This window comes from Lepisosteus platostomus, chromosome 4 (assembly GCF_059453375.1).
Source record: "Lepisosteus platostomus isolate fLepPlt1 chromosome 4, fLepPlt1.hap1, whole genome shotgun sequence".
Taxonomy (NCBI): Eukaryota; Metazoa; Chordata; class Actinopteri; order Semionotiformes; family Lepisosteidae; genus Lepisosteus; species Lepisosteus platostomus.
Window position 1 is genome coordinate 13,559,954 of NC_142614.1, and position 16,287 is coordinate 13,576,240.

A 16,287-nucleotide genomic window follows, 5' to 3' on the forward strand; every position below is an offset into this window, starting at 1 on the left:
TCCAAGGCAGCCCTTTTAAAGTGGTTTCCTTGTGGGGTCTTGTGTGTGTTTTAAGTGTTAAATGATTCTCTTTGTGACTTTGTTTCAGATCTCAGGAAAACCTTTGAGCAGGAACCCTTGGGGAAGGAGGTTTCCCTGGAACAGGAAGTGCTGCTGCAGTGCCGCCCACCTGAGGGGATACCCGGAGCTGAGGTGAGGGTCAAAGGGCATTCTCTTTAACAGCCGTTGACGTTAGCAGCCAAAGAGATGTGTCTGGATATGGGGCACTTAGAATCATCAACGCTCAATGAGCGAGTGATAAATGAGTGGCAGTGAACACTAACCAACCTTTACAGGAGGCAGAGATTGAATGGAAACAGATTAATGAATCTCCGTGTCCATTCAAATGCATTGAAGGGCAGAAAGCCATCACTTCTTCTTAATTCAAAATGCCAAGAACAGTGCGAGAGCATTTGTTGGTGAGCCTCAAATAAAATTAGTAAGTGACACAGAAATGAGCAGCTCTGCAAAGCTCAGGGTAAATTGGTTTATACTCAGTAATGGATGGGATCTTTTCTCCACACGCTTACTAAAAGCCTTCAGTCCTCAGAGACAGTTGCTGAAAAATGAAGTTATCTTGATTGCTGCTTTCCCCTAGAATGGGCCTGATTGCACCAACGTAAAAGCTTTCAGGTTTTTAGTTGTGCTTGATTGTTTTTTTTGTTGTTGAGAACAACTCAAAAAAATCTGTAAGCTGCATCTCAACATAAAAAAACAAACAAAAATAAATGAGCTATTTCATTTCTATAGTTTTAATACTATGCAAGTTATGTTTTTACAGAAGCAGGCTTCTTTAAAAAGTGAAAGCAAGTAACATTTACAGTATGTTTAAATCTGTTTTATGACTGGATGTGGATTTAGTATTAAAGCTGTTCTGTTTAATAAGGTGGCACATTTTTTATGGTGATTACACTGAACTAAATATCACATATAGTTTGACTGTGGTTGCTTGTATAATTAACATGGCCAATTATGGACCAGACAAGCATTGATTGATCTTCACAGGGGTGAGTCACTACAAATTTTTTAGGGCATTAATTACAGCCTGTCTTTATTTTTTGGTGTCTGTTTGGCCACACAGTTATGTCCTCAAGACTTGGCAAGCTGTCACATTTCCTACCACTCTGGGGCTACTGGTCTGCAACCAAGATCATAGCATTTTCCACAGGAATGACTGAGTACAGTACACTCATGCCATGAAGTGTGACTCTTACAGTAGGAACATGAAAACAGGAATTCATTAAATCTTAAATAGCTCTGTAAATGTGAAATCATTGGTTAAATATTTAGGGAATTTGTGAATAATTCTTTATTGATTTGCTCATCAGTAAATTACCGTTTGCTTGTTTCTAGACGCAGTAATTTTCCATGAAAAACATTAAAATGTTTTTAGGGAATTTCATGTGATTCCCCCATATGGTGCTATACTCCACTGTCCATGTAGTCAGACATATATAATTCTAAAATTAGCTTATTGTCTTCATGTTTGATATACAGGTATCTGATTAAAGCCATAACACGTGGAGCTATATTTGAGGGTGTTCTCAGCAACCCATCCTGTGAATACTGTGAAATCCGGTATCACTGATGAACCAGCCAAATGTAGATTGTTTTGTTTTCACATTTTTACATATTTGTAAATTTGCATAAATCCCTCCTATCAAGATTAGGTTTTTTGGAGCTTAAAGGACAAAAGGATCTTGCGGATACTCTTGAATCCCAAATTCGTCGGGGACAGGATGAGGTTAGTGATTAGTGCCGAGTGCACGGAGACAGCCTGCAATTCTCCACCTCATTTTTGGAGCTGGAGAAAAGTTCTTTATGATGTTTAAAAGAGATGCTGAAGACTCAGCATTTATGACTTCTGTGGTGCATGATATTAGAGATGGAAAAGGGTGAAGAGCAAAATGTGCATATTTCTTCCAACAGCCAAACACATATCTGCTGTTGTTTTTCTCTGTTAGATTCCACTCTGTGTTCACAACAGTAACACAGCATTTGAACTTCATCCGTGTTAAAGTTAGGACAGCAGCAGTTTGCCATAAATGTTAAGCATAGTGGATGTAAAGGAATATGATCATTTCTTGGAAACATGATGCTCTTAGCCTGCCTTTCCTTCATTCTGAGCGTGTGGAGTTAGTTATCCAGTGCTGGTGCTGCCCTTTGCTGCCTGGTCAGAGGCACATGAGAAGGCTATGGTCCTTAGGAAATGAGAAACAGAAGTGTCTGTAGATCCATATCTGTACAGCAGAGTGGCGGGGCAGATGTTTATGGTTTTGGAATATGATATGTTCTTGCTTGTAGTTCCTGTAGCAGCACTACCTAGTTGGCATGATATATGACCACAGAGAAGCCCTCTCCTGCTAAGTTTGGTGTTGGTCACATGGTCTGCCAGAAAAGCCCTGATTAGCGGTTTCCTTTGGCTGTCTTACAACATAAGCATTCCACATACAGGAATGCTTGAGCGATAATTGATCTGCAAGTAGAGCATCTGAGTGTTTAACCATGGTACTTGATAATGAAGGGTTACCGTTCCTTTTATTAAACCACAAAGCTTATCTATCAGTTTGCTCAACTAGAAAAAAAAAACAATTATACTTTTTAATCACCAGTGTTCCAAAGAAAATTACCTTTAATAATCGTTTCATTTATGCATGGCTCATGCTTTCTTCTTTTATATGGCTTTTGGCTTCATACTAGATTTACAGTATTAACAACTTGAAGGCAGAATCAATAAAGATTTGAGCACTTATGTGTAAACATGGTCATAATTATGGGAACACATGGACATTTTATTGAAAGCAAAAATCCAAATAAGCATTTGCTTTACACAAATGTTTCTTAGCCATTTGTGAAGACAAACAACAGAAAATATGTTGTGCATTTCTCCACAGAATGTCCAGTTACTAGCAATTCCAGCTGCACGGTCTCTGGTTGTTCCATCACACATCTCTCGTGTTTACCTATCCAGTTCAGATCATCTTGTAGAGCAGCTTCATTCACTTGAGCTGCTCTTTTCACATCTTAACTTCATTGTCAAGAGCTTCTCACTAGGATAAAGAAGAATTAAAGAATAATGCACATACACTCATCAAAAGCTGATTATAACAATTTTAAAAAGTTTGAAAAGCTGTCTTGAAAAAAAAGATGTCTTTTAAAAAGTTTGAAAAGCAAGACGGCGAATCCTAGCTGTTATGTAGAAATATTGCAATGCTGTCCCCACTGAGCTTCCAAAACTTGACATCAAAGTCTAATTGTTTGTTGGCTCTCCATTGGTTCCCTATTACTGGAGTATTGTTGCTCACTGCCATATCTCTGCATGGTGCAGCCCTTCTTTCTCTCTCTGAGTGCATCTGGGATTGAGACCCCAATCAAGCACCCATCTCCATGGGTCTGGTATAATTCATATTCCCCTTTATACACAGGCATTTTAATCTCTTGCTCCTTTAGATATCTCAATCTTTCTCTGGCACTGTTGTGGAGGAGCTGTGGTTTTCTTCTACCTTTTAGCATGGAATTGATCTCTCCTTCTTCCTTTGCATTTCTTGAACATCCTTGTTTTAAAGCAAAGTTGACACTTTTTGACTGGTCAGTCTCATAGTTAAATTTGAACTTGTTTTTGATTGATTTTAACAGATTGTATAAAGTGCTCAAGATGTGTCTTTATATGTGTTGGGTGCTCTAGAAACCTGATGATTGAATGGCTGTTTTTTTAAAGCTGTCTAAGAGTGAGCAAGCAATAATGTCAATTAAAGCCTTGAAGTTTACAGCTTAAGATGCACTTTCCAACCTTAGCATTTCATGCGATTGGGCGGCATAGACAACCTTACATGGCTCTTGCATTTAACCATTAGAACCTCTGTGTGCTTGCCATGACAATAGCTTTAGTGCCTTTTTAACAGTGTTATCAGTTCTGAAGTGGAAGTAAGTCAGTGCTTGAGAAGCAATTGAGTGTGATAAAGAAAAAAAAACTGCTCAACTATCCTGACACTTTTATTTTTATGTTATTTGGTTTGTCAGGCTTGAGGAAAAGATTGATGCTCGTGGCACAGGAGAGTTTATCACAATCAGTCTTTGCCCATCCTTTGAGAAACCTCTAATATGATGTTAAAATGCTCCATAAAGTAATGGAATTAGAGACTAATACTTCCCACTGAAATTAAAATTAAATCTGAAAATGTAATTTTAATTTTAATTCATTGTGTAAATTGTTGAAATTATGGTATTATTGATAGCAATAATACACAATACTGTATATTCTTGTGCAGATCCTCAGAGTATGTAATTAGTTATGTAATTACTACACTAAAGACAGTCAACCAAATATTATAGTGTCCCGAGCTGTTATTCATAGGTAACAACTGTATGAGTTTAATACTCAGATACAGATAACAACAGTATGAGTTTATTTTGTGATAAGGTTTTGCCCCCATTTGCCTTTTGGTTTTTAGCAAGACGGGACATTTACAGTAGTTCCTCTTTTGATCTTGTCTTGAAAAGAAACAATAAAAGTCCAAAATCAATGTTTTTACCATGTGTGAGCACTCGTATCTTCACAATGAGAAGGAGAGAAGCCGTTTTTAAAATAAATCACATGCTCATGGAAATTCATTCTGGAAATGAATCTGGACATGGCTGTTTTTTCTGTGCAAGAAGCACAGTCCTTTCTCTTGCCCCAAACGTCCAACCAAATGAAGGAAATGTGCACTAGGGTTTCAAGGTCAGAATACAAAGCTGATTTTACTACAGTGTCTCCAGCGAGCCCAGTATTTCTGTCTATAAAGGTTGAAAGGAAAACCAGTTCTTTGTGAACAAATGTGTATGAAAATTATTTAAAAATGCATAATAATACAGAACAAAATTCCCCACGTGCTCCAGCCCGCTGTCACGGACGTCCAAAGGGACTAACCGTGGGGAACAGGAGAGCGGAAAAAGACCCATATGCGTAGCGGCGAGACGGGAAAAAGGCCCGGGCTCATTAGTGCAAAGAGTTCAGGAATGCCGTATAGAAACCTATGCCCTCAGGGAGCGGACGTGGGGCGCCCTGGTGCTAGGCGGGTCTCAGGACATCCGAATGTCAATGCTGAGCGAGGACAGAGTGCAAGACCCGGAAATATATAGCCCAAGGGAAAGAGAGGGACAGGAAGGACAGCAGACCGGAAACTAGAGACAGGACAGAGAAGGAGCGCCCTCTGGCTGCAGAGGGCGTGACACCCGCTCGTCCTCACAGTTATTGTTATTTTCTTCCACGTACAGTATCTAACCTAGGGACCCCTAGATTTAAAGCCGACAAAGGCTTGACCATGTCAGCACCAGCACTCCAAATTCCCATGTGCCCAGCCCTCTGCACCCTGAGTCCAAACCAAGAGTAACCAGCACCGGCCAGGATCCAGGGGTGCCTGTAGAGGGAATGTGATAGCTCCCAAAGAACCAATCCAATCCTACTGCTGCTGTGAGGAGGCAAGCTAAGAGCCATTGTTTACAAAGAAAAATAATCAATTTCCAAAATTATTCCTGGGCACTTCCAAAACACCGTGCACAGGGCACTGGGGCCTGGCTTCTGATCAGAGTGTCTACAAGGATACGATGTCCCAGTTAAAAGGGTTCCACAGCAGTTTCAATTAGGAATTTTGCAAGATTAATGTATACGGTCCAAGAAAATTCAAGTCCCTGTCCCAAATAAGGACAGCTGCTGAAGGTGTATATTTGTATATAACAGTGTATACCCAGAGGATATATTTATGCTATACAGTATATGATAATATACTGTACAGTAGCGGAAGTGAGTCCCTGATCATCGTTTGCCCCTGAAGGCAATTAAAGCATTCCTATGTCTCACTCTACATCTACAATGATCTGTGTCTTTTGGGTCTTTGCGGTTTGTATGCTCTGTCTTCTCTTTAAGCATCTCTTGTAATTAGTACATTTCAGAATATTCTGTCTGGTTTTTATCCTTCATTCAGCCCTAGGTGGAAAAAACAGTACCTATGATGTGCCAAGAAGCTGGAACAATGTTCTTTTTTTATAACTCCTTGGCTTAAATTATCTGCACCTGCTGAAAGGCGAGGAGTTCATTAATAAAAGCCTTAAAACGTCCCTCATTTGTATATGATCACTTGATATGCCTTTTACTACAGCCAGAAAATGAATTTTGTATTTTAAATACTCCCCTTTCCTGCCTTCTTTTAGACACCCAGTCCACGGAATCGCTTATCTGCTTTTCTGGGCGGAAGCCAGCGGGTGCTTACATGGTTTAGAATCAAGAGGGACAGTGTGATATTCATCAGCATGCTCTCCTCCTCTGGCATTGGTGAGGGAGCTTGTGTGGGCACATCATCCAAATGGCATCCATTGATCTTCTTTATGAACTCTTTTCATTAACCGCGAAAGCAGACAGACAGCTCTACTAAGAGAAATGAATAGCCTTCTACGACTACTTAATACAGCCATTTGGCAAGCCCATAAAACGCATTAAAATCAAGTGCAAGAATGCCTTTTCTCCTCCAGTTGGTTGTAGTTCTTCTTGAATTAGGTTCAACTTGAACTCTATGGTTCAGAGGTCTTCAAGTAGAGAGGAATTCAAATCACGGCAAGGAAGATGAAATACTGACATCTCCAGGCAGCCTTGCTCTCACAGGGCCTGGGCCTGCCCTGTTGTTAGGGGCGACTAGCCAGCAGAGGACCAGCAATGCCAGTTGGCACAGAGAGGCTTTTTGCCCTGACAGATAAATTTGGCATTTAATGGAACTGTTCAGGAGTTCTGCAACTAAAAACCTTAAGTGCAGCTTGTTCAAAATGTGTACATATAGCAATTGTTCGATATGTGGGAACAATCCTCCATATGATGTACTTCATTATCAGGGCTTCAAGAGTCTGACCAGGTGCAAATGGCTGTTTTCACTGTGGGGCTCTAGCATGTGATTGCCTGTATCAAAGCTGCAGCTCACAGTGCATTTGGGTGACTTTGATAAGGCACTGCACCCAGGACCACTCTTTTTTTTAAATAAAGCACTGTGACAAAGATTCTCTCCCATCTGGTCTGTACCATGCCTTTAGGGGTTAAATGTTTTATGGATGTTTTTTTTGCTAGAAACACTTTAATTCAGAGTATGAGATTCTTTACTCTAACCTGCTTTCAGAGTGGTTTGGGCTTCCTGGTTCTATAAGTACATTTTAGTCATTTAATAGAGGCCTACTGCTTTCCATGACCTGGGCGGAACTTAATATACTTTAAAAACAGTCCCTATGGCTCTGAGAAGGAAGCCGTGTTTATAGCATCTGGCGTGCAGTGCATCTGCAGAATACATCACTTACTGTTAATGTCTGTAAAAATAACTGCAATGGTTTTATCCTTGAGCTTCACAATCTAAGTAAAAATGTAATTTTAAAATGGAAAATGAAATCAGTTTTGGAGGCGATAATATTCAGAGTTTGATTTTGCCTACAAGACCAGAAATGATGAATACCCCTGTGCTCCATATGTCCTTTCTGAAGAGGGGAAAAGGAGAGCCTCACAGTGGTCTAGGGGGCTAATGGAGGAGTGTTTAAGGGGGGACAAATGTTTCTGGGCAGACTCCTGGAGAGTCCAGAGAGTATTCACTCTGGCTCAGCTTTTCTGTTCTTCAGAAGCCTGAGGTCAGGGAAGCAGGAAAGAGCTCTAAGAAGTTGAAATGTTTTTCCCTGTCATTGCGACTGCATGTCAAAAGTCTAAAGCAGTTAAACTAGGACTTTGATCCATTATACTGTAAAATCCTGATTGAAAAATAAGGAAAACCATTCCTGGGGTTCACTGGTTCTTCTATTGTCGGCAGCTCTCAAGAGGGCTGCAAAATGCACTTGGTGGTATAACTCATGGAGGAAGACTGCTGCAGCTTGTCTTAATTGCAGCTCTGATTACGTATGTTGTTCTGCATGATAGCTGTTGAGACCACATAAATATAAATGCTGTATATTGTATTTTTTTAAATCGCATCCATAGAGAAGAATTCTTACTCTTTCAATGTGCTTGCTTGAAAAAAAAAGTATAATAGCTCACACATGATACAGTATATGTAGAAAGAGAAAACAATATTTAAAGCACAACTCATTGGCCTAGAAAAAAACAAGAGGAATTCTTAATTGGAAGTTATAGGCTTTAGTGAAAAGAGAGGTCTTTAAGAGAGTTGTAAAAATGTGGACAGTCACAAGGTCTGTAAAGGCTTTTGGCAGTGAGAGAAAAGACCAAACCTCAGATTCAGGAACTATTCTATAAGTTAAACTACTGCTAGCATACGAGAAACTCGCACTGTGTGTATTTCAATGCACAGCATGGTTGGGCAAAAGATTTCTGTTTACCTTATGAATTTATTCTGACAGTGTTGCCAGAATGGCTTCTTGGTTTCCTGATGGCTGATTTTATCCTACCCCTGAAGACCCAGCAAGTGTTTCATTTTAATGAGGCTAAAAACACAAAATCTGGGCCTTCAGAAAGGCTGTCATCCGCTGGTGTTTTAGTTCCTTTCTTGACAGTTTTCTTTCTAAAAATGGATACGTTAGGTTCTTCTCTCACTGGTGTTCTCTCGGCAGCCACATCAAACTCGGACACCCAGGGTGTGCATCGGTATTGATTGTCGAGCGTTAGCACCTCTGCCTTGTTTTCGGCTGTGGATGCATTTCCTGTCTTCCTGGTTATTCGCAGAAGAAGAATAGACTCTAGTTTCACTCACACATCGAGGGCCTGGTGTATCATTCCATGCCCTGGCCTTGGCCTTGTGTTAGAAAAGTCCACTGACAAGGAGAGGTCATATGGACAGTGTTAGCACCTCCTGCATGTTCATTTAGGAGTGGAGGATGGGAGTTAGAAAGGTTCTGCCAAAGTCCTGCAGTTCTTTGCTTCCTCTTCATTGTCTTGTGATAAAGAGGGATCTGGGCTTGGAACATCTCCAAAGATGTCGCATCAGGTGGCTCCTTTCCCTAATTGATTATTAATATTGTTGTTTGCTTGTTTTTAAACAACCAGGCTTTTGTGGTGCTGCACCATGGCGCTAATAGGCTCTGAGTGTAAGTTTGCTGAAATGAAAGAACAAGGCTGAGTTTTTTATTTTCAAATTCCCACGGGGTGCTTGATTGTCTTGATTTTTTTCGATTGGGAAACATTCCTTGGAGAATGAGTGTGCTGTGCAGATTGTTAGAGTTCAGCACATTTACTGTAGAAAAGAATAGGTTTTATGTTGTGTGGATCTGTCGGTAATGTAGTGTTTCCCATTTATTTGAACTGACATTGAGGTGATTAGTAAATAGACAATGACAAACAGTGACAGGGAACACTATTCGCTGTACTTCAGATCTCCATTAAGATCTTTACGGATTTTATTTCAAAGCCATGGGTTGCTCCTTTGAGTGGTGTCCGTGGAACAGTAGGTTATGCTGTATCCTCTGGACAAGGAAAATAGTACAGCGTGTGGATGTACTAACAAGGACTTACAATGTGTGTAAAATGTTTGGAGTCGTTATTTTAAGCCAGTTTTGATTTCAGACTAATCCAAACTTCTGTCTCTCTTTAACCAAATACGCAAACAGAGAGTCAACACTTAAGACTCTGTTTCGAGAGTCGACACTTAGTATCTTTTTAATTCTAGAAAACTCTTAAGTACCTTAAGTAAATAATATGGAATCAATACTGTGCACTGGGACTAGTATATGGGTATAGTATCATAGTATCATTTTTCAGGATGTGACAGTGCATGATCTGTTCCAGTGAGTGTTACAGTGAAAGTATCTTAGCTTCCACTTTGCAGTATAATAAGCATTTTAAGAATGTGAAGTCTTGATGTCCCTCACCGCAAGTTTTTATTAGCATTCATTTTATATTTAATATTAATCAGAGTTTCAGTTTGTAGGAATTTTCATTTGGACTTTTTGCCACATGCTGAGATTTAAGTTCTTCAGAACTCAGGCAATTTATACAGTTGATTTGGAACAAGACCAAGAGATCAAGAATTGGAGTTTGAAAGAATAATGCCACCTAACTGAGAGAATGGGACAAGAAAGATGGCATGAGCTACAATTGTCACACACTTGAGCTGGCCTTATAATTTGCAAAATTCAAATGGGCTTTTTATAAGAAACATACTGAATTTGGAAGGAAAAATGTCCTGTCATTTGAGTAGGTACAGTAGCTGTGTCAGCATGCTTAGGCTGCAAAGGAACAAATTAAGGTTTATTCCAAAATAATGGAATAATGAAAGGAAAAGAAACATAGTTTCGGCTGTGGCGCCTTCTTAAGGTGTTTCACACCAGAAACATGTCTTGCCTTGCTTGTAATTTCTGGAAATGACATGTTGATCTTTAGTTTTCAAAATCTTCCAAATTTACGGCTGAAACTGTAAAAATGTGTGGTGTCAGTCAGGGGATAGGCAGAAATCCAGCTGTGGTGTGTGTGGAGAGAGGACATGTAGAAATCCAGCTGTGGTGTGTGTGTGGAGAGAGGACATGTAGAAATCCAGCTGTGGTGTGTGTGTGGAGAGAGGACATGTAGAAATCCAGCTGTAGTGTGTGTGTGGCGAGAGGACATGTAGAAATCCAGCTGTGGCATGTGTGTGGTTAGAGGACATGTAAAAATCCAGCTGTAGCGTGTGTGTGGTTAGAGGACATGTAGAAATCCACCTGTGGCATGTGTGTGTTTTGCGGATGCGCAAGGCAGTCAGGCAGTGTGTGATAAAGGCGGATTTTCTCAGCTGAATCAGCGACACCTCACTGTCCCCATCCTAATTTCCTCTCTCTATGAGGAGAGGGCTGAATCTTTTATTGTAAAGACTGGCAGGCTGGTGCTCGGAGGAAGAGTGCAGGCATTTCATAAGCGGTTTACATGGAAATTGGCAGAGGAACAAAGCAGAGAAATTACATTGTTGTTTAAAGGCACTGGCAAAGTCTGATGAATGTTCCCTGTCTGTGGTACTGATGTGGAGATCGTGACCGTCACATCTCTGGCACAGTAGTCTGTGGACAGTGTCACAGTCTGACAGTATCACAGAGCCCAGTCACAATATTGCTGCATTCTTGGCTTAATAGCAATTAGAATTTCTCTCAAGATTTCTTTTTATTCCTCCATAAGGGTTTGTCTGCATCGCTGTGAGATTTGGAATTCAAATTGATGTTAGCTTGGCTTGATTGAGTTTGAATCTGATAATTGGCTCATAATGGCTTTCTCCATTTATTTAATCACTTGTTTGATTAATGTTCTCAATATGCATTTAAATGGTAATGGGAAACTGTATTGTTGCATGTTCAGTGTCTATCTGCCCCTGTTTTTATATCCTTCTCAAATGACCTGGGGCACCAAGGGAAACGAAAGAGTAATAAAATGATGATTCTGTTGATTGTCTCTTTTTACTGCGCATAAGTTTTTTTTCTCACTCTCTTTTCGCGCTGACAGTTGTGATTCTGCACTTGATGTCGGGTGACATGTGGCAATTTCCCTCAGTTAATTAGAACAAATGTGCCAATTATGTTAATGCATCTCCCGGTACCAATCAGCGAATAATGAGGTAAAGCACATCTGTCTGGAGCTGGGAAAGGGGAATGCGGAGAAGAAGGAGGTGGTGGGGGGGGGAGTGCTGAGGTGCAGCACGCCGTAACACTAAGCCTCAGCTTTCAAACAGGTGTTTAAACTGTGTGTCGATTATGGCGGCACATCTTGACAGATTAGCAGGCACTTTGCGATAATATGAACAATCTGTGTTGAACAGGCCGTGGATTAGGTTAAGACACAGACCAGTGACTGCAGATACGCGGACACCTTGCCCCTGAGAATAGGGGGAATTTTGTCTTATTAAGTCCCTTCTTTCATAAACCATTATAGGAGGGATGATTCCAGCAGGCATCTTAATATTTCGAGCCGACCACTAATTCAATTAGCTGAAGGAGTGTTTTGGAACCCAGGAAGCGTCACTCATGTTAGTTTACCGTGATGAATGGAAACGGTGCCGCCTCTTGCATTTCCTTTGCCTTCCGCTAGTTCCTCACAGGTGACTTGGTTTCAACTTTATACCGGGCCTCTAAATGAAAAGGCAATGAAATAACTCGTCAGTTGATAGAGCAGTTAAATGACAATTACATGCAAATGTTTCAGTCATGAAAGTGTTTCTATTATAACACTGTCAGCCACAGAGTGGAGCAGAGGCCTGAGCAGCACTTGTTTGATGGCTCTGCTGTGTGTTGTTACTAGTGCTGAGAAAGTCCCAATGTGGTGTTCTTGCACAGTGTCTGTAAAGTTCATTTTGCTTTTAGTTTTGTAACTGTTTTTAAACTGAAGCAGCTCCTGATTTATTAATGGAAAAAGGTTTGGGACTACTTCACGTTTTTAATTGGATGCCTTACTTTTAGAGACATTCTGGCCCCAATTATAAGAGCACTGTGGAGTATTTTTAAATATGATATCTGAGAGAATCACGGCTGTATAATGTGATGCTGAGAAAAGGAGAGAGTGGAGTGTGTCAGTAGCTCTATGAACAATACCATAATGCAAACAGCATTTTAATCATCTGCCATGCATGTTTTAAGCTCAGGTTTGAAACTCCACTGATTAGCAAGTTGCTGGCAGTATCGTGTTGTCTAAAGACCAACATGAAGTAATTTGTTATCTTCCTTCATCTGAGCTCTCCTTTCTTCTCTGACACAGCTTTTACATACTTTGGCTCTTGACACTGAGATTGTCTCTAATTGCAATTAATGCATACCTGTCATCACACTCAGAGTTAATTCATCATCTGCCTGGTTTTTGTTCGTTTTTCATGCGTGGTGTGTCACTGAGCTGGGAACGAGGCACAAAGTTTGCTCCCATTTCATTAAAATCCTTGTTCTTGAGGACTAACAGGGTGACTTTCAAAGTATCTTTTGTTGTAGAGCAAAATATTGTCCACTATTTTAGCATCAACAAAGTTCTATCGGAATTTCTCAAGCAGCTGGTTTTTCTTAACTCCTGGTTTGTTTTTTACTTCTTCTGCTGCGTTCAGTAAATTATATGTTTTCAAGTTTTACATTAAATTTCACAAAATGCAGAGCAATTCATGCTGAGGAGAAACAAATGAAACAGATGAAGCACTTTTCGCAGCAGCCTCCTAGCCATTCAGACCAATCTGTGCTCAAGTACGTCTTACTGTTCTTGAAGAAACATTAGCACCTGTATTAGCTGCAGTGTTATTCTCTACATCTCTACTGGGTCTTGACCTGTCACCTGGAGAACTCCCTTGAATAAGTTTGGTATTTGGGGGTTATTTACTTCAACATGTAAAGTAGCTATTGTCACAGCATTAGTCTCACCAGTCTTACAGCACTGGGGAAAATGCAAAATTGGTCTGGAGTCAGCTGGCAGGAATTGCTTCCATGAGATAAATCTTTGATTGCAATGCTCTTGGCATGTGAGCTTTCCTTCCCAGGAGTAGTCATCACATATTTAAAATAACAGTGGTGTCATGCTCTATACTTGTTTGAGCTTTGGGGTGGAGTGACACTTTCTCATGCTCCGTCTGACAGTCAATGACTTTGTAGCATGGCAGACAAAACTGCACAAAAGCAGTCAATTTATAATGCATGATTTGCATATTGTGTTTACCTTTTTTATCAAAACAACTTAAAATGTTTAATTTCTCCCCTTGTACTTTGCATTTTGAATCTTGTATTTTTACTGGACCATTATTACAAGTGGCTCTGGGATTAGAAACATTTTGTTAAACTGTTTAACATTTTCTTTATACCTGTTTGCTTGCATGCCAGTGCTTTGCTGGGAAGAAATTTCATTGGGGATGGTAATCAAGGACTGTGATTAAGGAAGTAATTAGGCTGCTGCTGTTGAAAGAACATGAGTAATTCTAGTATCATGAAAAGAAATGCTTTGCTCTGCTCAAGAAGGCACCTGTCACATAGAGAAGTCAGTGCAACTAAAACGGCGGCTGTATTATGAAGTATATTCCTGGCACATTTTTGTTTTCAGTGTTTTATGAATTCAGTATACTTGATTCACAAATTGTGATTTTCACCCTTGATCTCCAAATGCTTACATGTGAGCTGTAGCAAATACTGAAAACCAACAGCACTCTGTTGCCATGTAAAGACAGATTCTTACAGATAAAATGCAAGAGGCAAGGGGTTCTCTGGGATTTAATATAATACTATAATACACCTGTTTCAACAGGAGAGACCTGGCACAGTCAGACACACGCATTGGACATCAATGTCACATGCATCATACTAGAAACAATACTAAAACAAATGACTTGTCCTCTTATGCACAAGTTATGTCATTTGTGCATGACCCTATAAAGCATTATACATGTGATTATAACATCTTGGGTTGCAGTTTTGAGATTATGAAGCCAATACGCAGCATCTTTCAAATAAAGCCATACAGTATTTTCTTGAGTAACTTGTAGATTTGTTGTCTCTCTGTGCTTTACAAATAATCCTGTTTTTTATTCCCTTCACTGCCCTCACCATAGCAAAGGTGCAACTCCTCAGGAACCAATCTACCTTTGCAAACAGTTACCCTCTGGCATCTCTCAGTGAGCCGTAGGTGATCTATGTTCCTTTCTTTGAAAAAGAAATCCGCTGTTATCTTTCTTTCTGATAGGAAAGAAGGAAACAACAGGTAGCCCTCTCCTCTATTCAGGTACAAAGCAGTAGTGTATGAGGAATTACCTTCTGATTAAAACAACACTTTTGACTAGAGGGGTACCAGGGGAGAAAGGTGTTGTGTTTCCTGAGAAATTAACTTCAGGCATTTCTCTTATGAAAAGGCTAGATTCCCTGAACAAATAACTTCCCTTTTACAAATCATTAAAAATTTAACGAGCCCTCTGTGTCTGCTGTGTAATAGTATGCCAAACATGATACATTGCCTATCAATACAGAATTACATTGTAACTTTTTTAATTTATTTTCCCATCTCAGAAGAAATAAAAACTGCAAGACAAACTCTGTCACAATCAGAGTACATTCAGAATGGTCGTTGTTTGTTCCAAAATGTCTTCCTGGCAGTTTGCAGTTCCCCAGGCAGACAGTGCTATCACTGTTGGTGATGTCTAGGCCCTGTCCTACAAGAACTGCGTGGTGATGAGGGTTATTTTTATCACTGTCTAGGTCTGCCTCAAGATCTCTGAATCTGAAGTCCTGGAACATCTCCAATACTTTACTGTGTGGTGATGTATTCATTTGCACTGCACCATAACTTTCTCAGAGTCTCAGACACACAAAGGTGTTTTCACAGCTGCAATGAAGTTTATTTTTATTCAAAGTGTTGAAAGTCTCATTTGGTGGCGCATTCTGCACCCAGCACTGTGGCTTTGGAGTTCAGTAGATCCAAATTGTGATCGCAGCAGGTGAAAGTGTGCTCACAGTAGGGCAGCCTCAGATTTCACAAACTGACTTTCAAATAAGCACTCCTGTAGTTCTGGGTATAATGTAATATACCTCTGTTCGGCTTGCATCCCCAGGGATTTCTTTAGGGTTTTGAGATGTTTAACACATATAGTTGATGCATGAAAATTCATAGCGGCTGAATAAATGAGAAGTAGATAAGATGACAAAATCACTGACATTGCTGGGACTCATTTAGATCAAACTCTTCAAAATCAAGCTCTTCAAGTCACAAGGGTCATTGAACCATTGCTGCGTTTTTCTGATTCTTGAGGAAAGTTGTTTCATGTTTAGGATGCTTATGAATATAAAGAGAGTATTTCCCTTTGAATTTCCTGTTACTTTTTTAGATTCAGCAAGTGCCGCTTGACCTGGCCTTCATGAGTAGAATGTGCCGCTGTGCCCCAGTTGGATTGAGGGGTTAGCATTTCGGCACAGTCTGGGGAGCTTCTTTGCTTGCCTGACTCTTCTAATGTCTAATCTTGTTTTAAGCTGCTCTCCACAGCTGGTAGAATGCACTGTTCTTAACTTCAAGACTTCAGAAAATCTGCAAGCCCCCATGCTTTGTTTCCCTGTGAAAATGGTGAGCTGATCAGCATTACATTCTTAAAGGGACACATCCTTTCACGTAGGTGACTCCTTGTCAGAACCGTCGCAAGTACAGCAGCTAAATTCTGCAGGAAAACAAAAACTTTTACCTTTGCAGAAATCAAATTATGTTTTTTGTGACAGAATTAAAAGAAGTTGTGTTTGTTTGCACGTCTGCTGTGGGAGTTGTTTTATTATAGGTTTCTAGTTGATTAATTTCTAGCTTTTATAGGAGCTTAATAGAGTAAGTCAAACCAAGAGTGTGTGAGT

General features: G+C 40.1%; 1 protein-coding gene across 2 annotated transcripts in view; it reads left to right on the top strand.

Moving 5' to 3' along the window:
* Positions 1 to 16,287, top strand: part of LOC148672748 (netrin receptor UNC5C) — a 177,983-nt gene that overhangs the window by 119,394 nt on the left and 42,302 nt on the right. For both annotated transcript variants that reach the window (XM_088628611.1, XM_088628612.1), the window contains exon 4: positions 89 to 192. In XM_088628611.1, the coding sequence (XP_088484737.1) occupies positions 89 to 192 (104 nt within the window). The remainder of the gene's footprint in view (positions 1 to 88; positions 193 to 16,287) is intronic.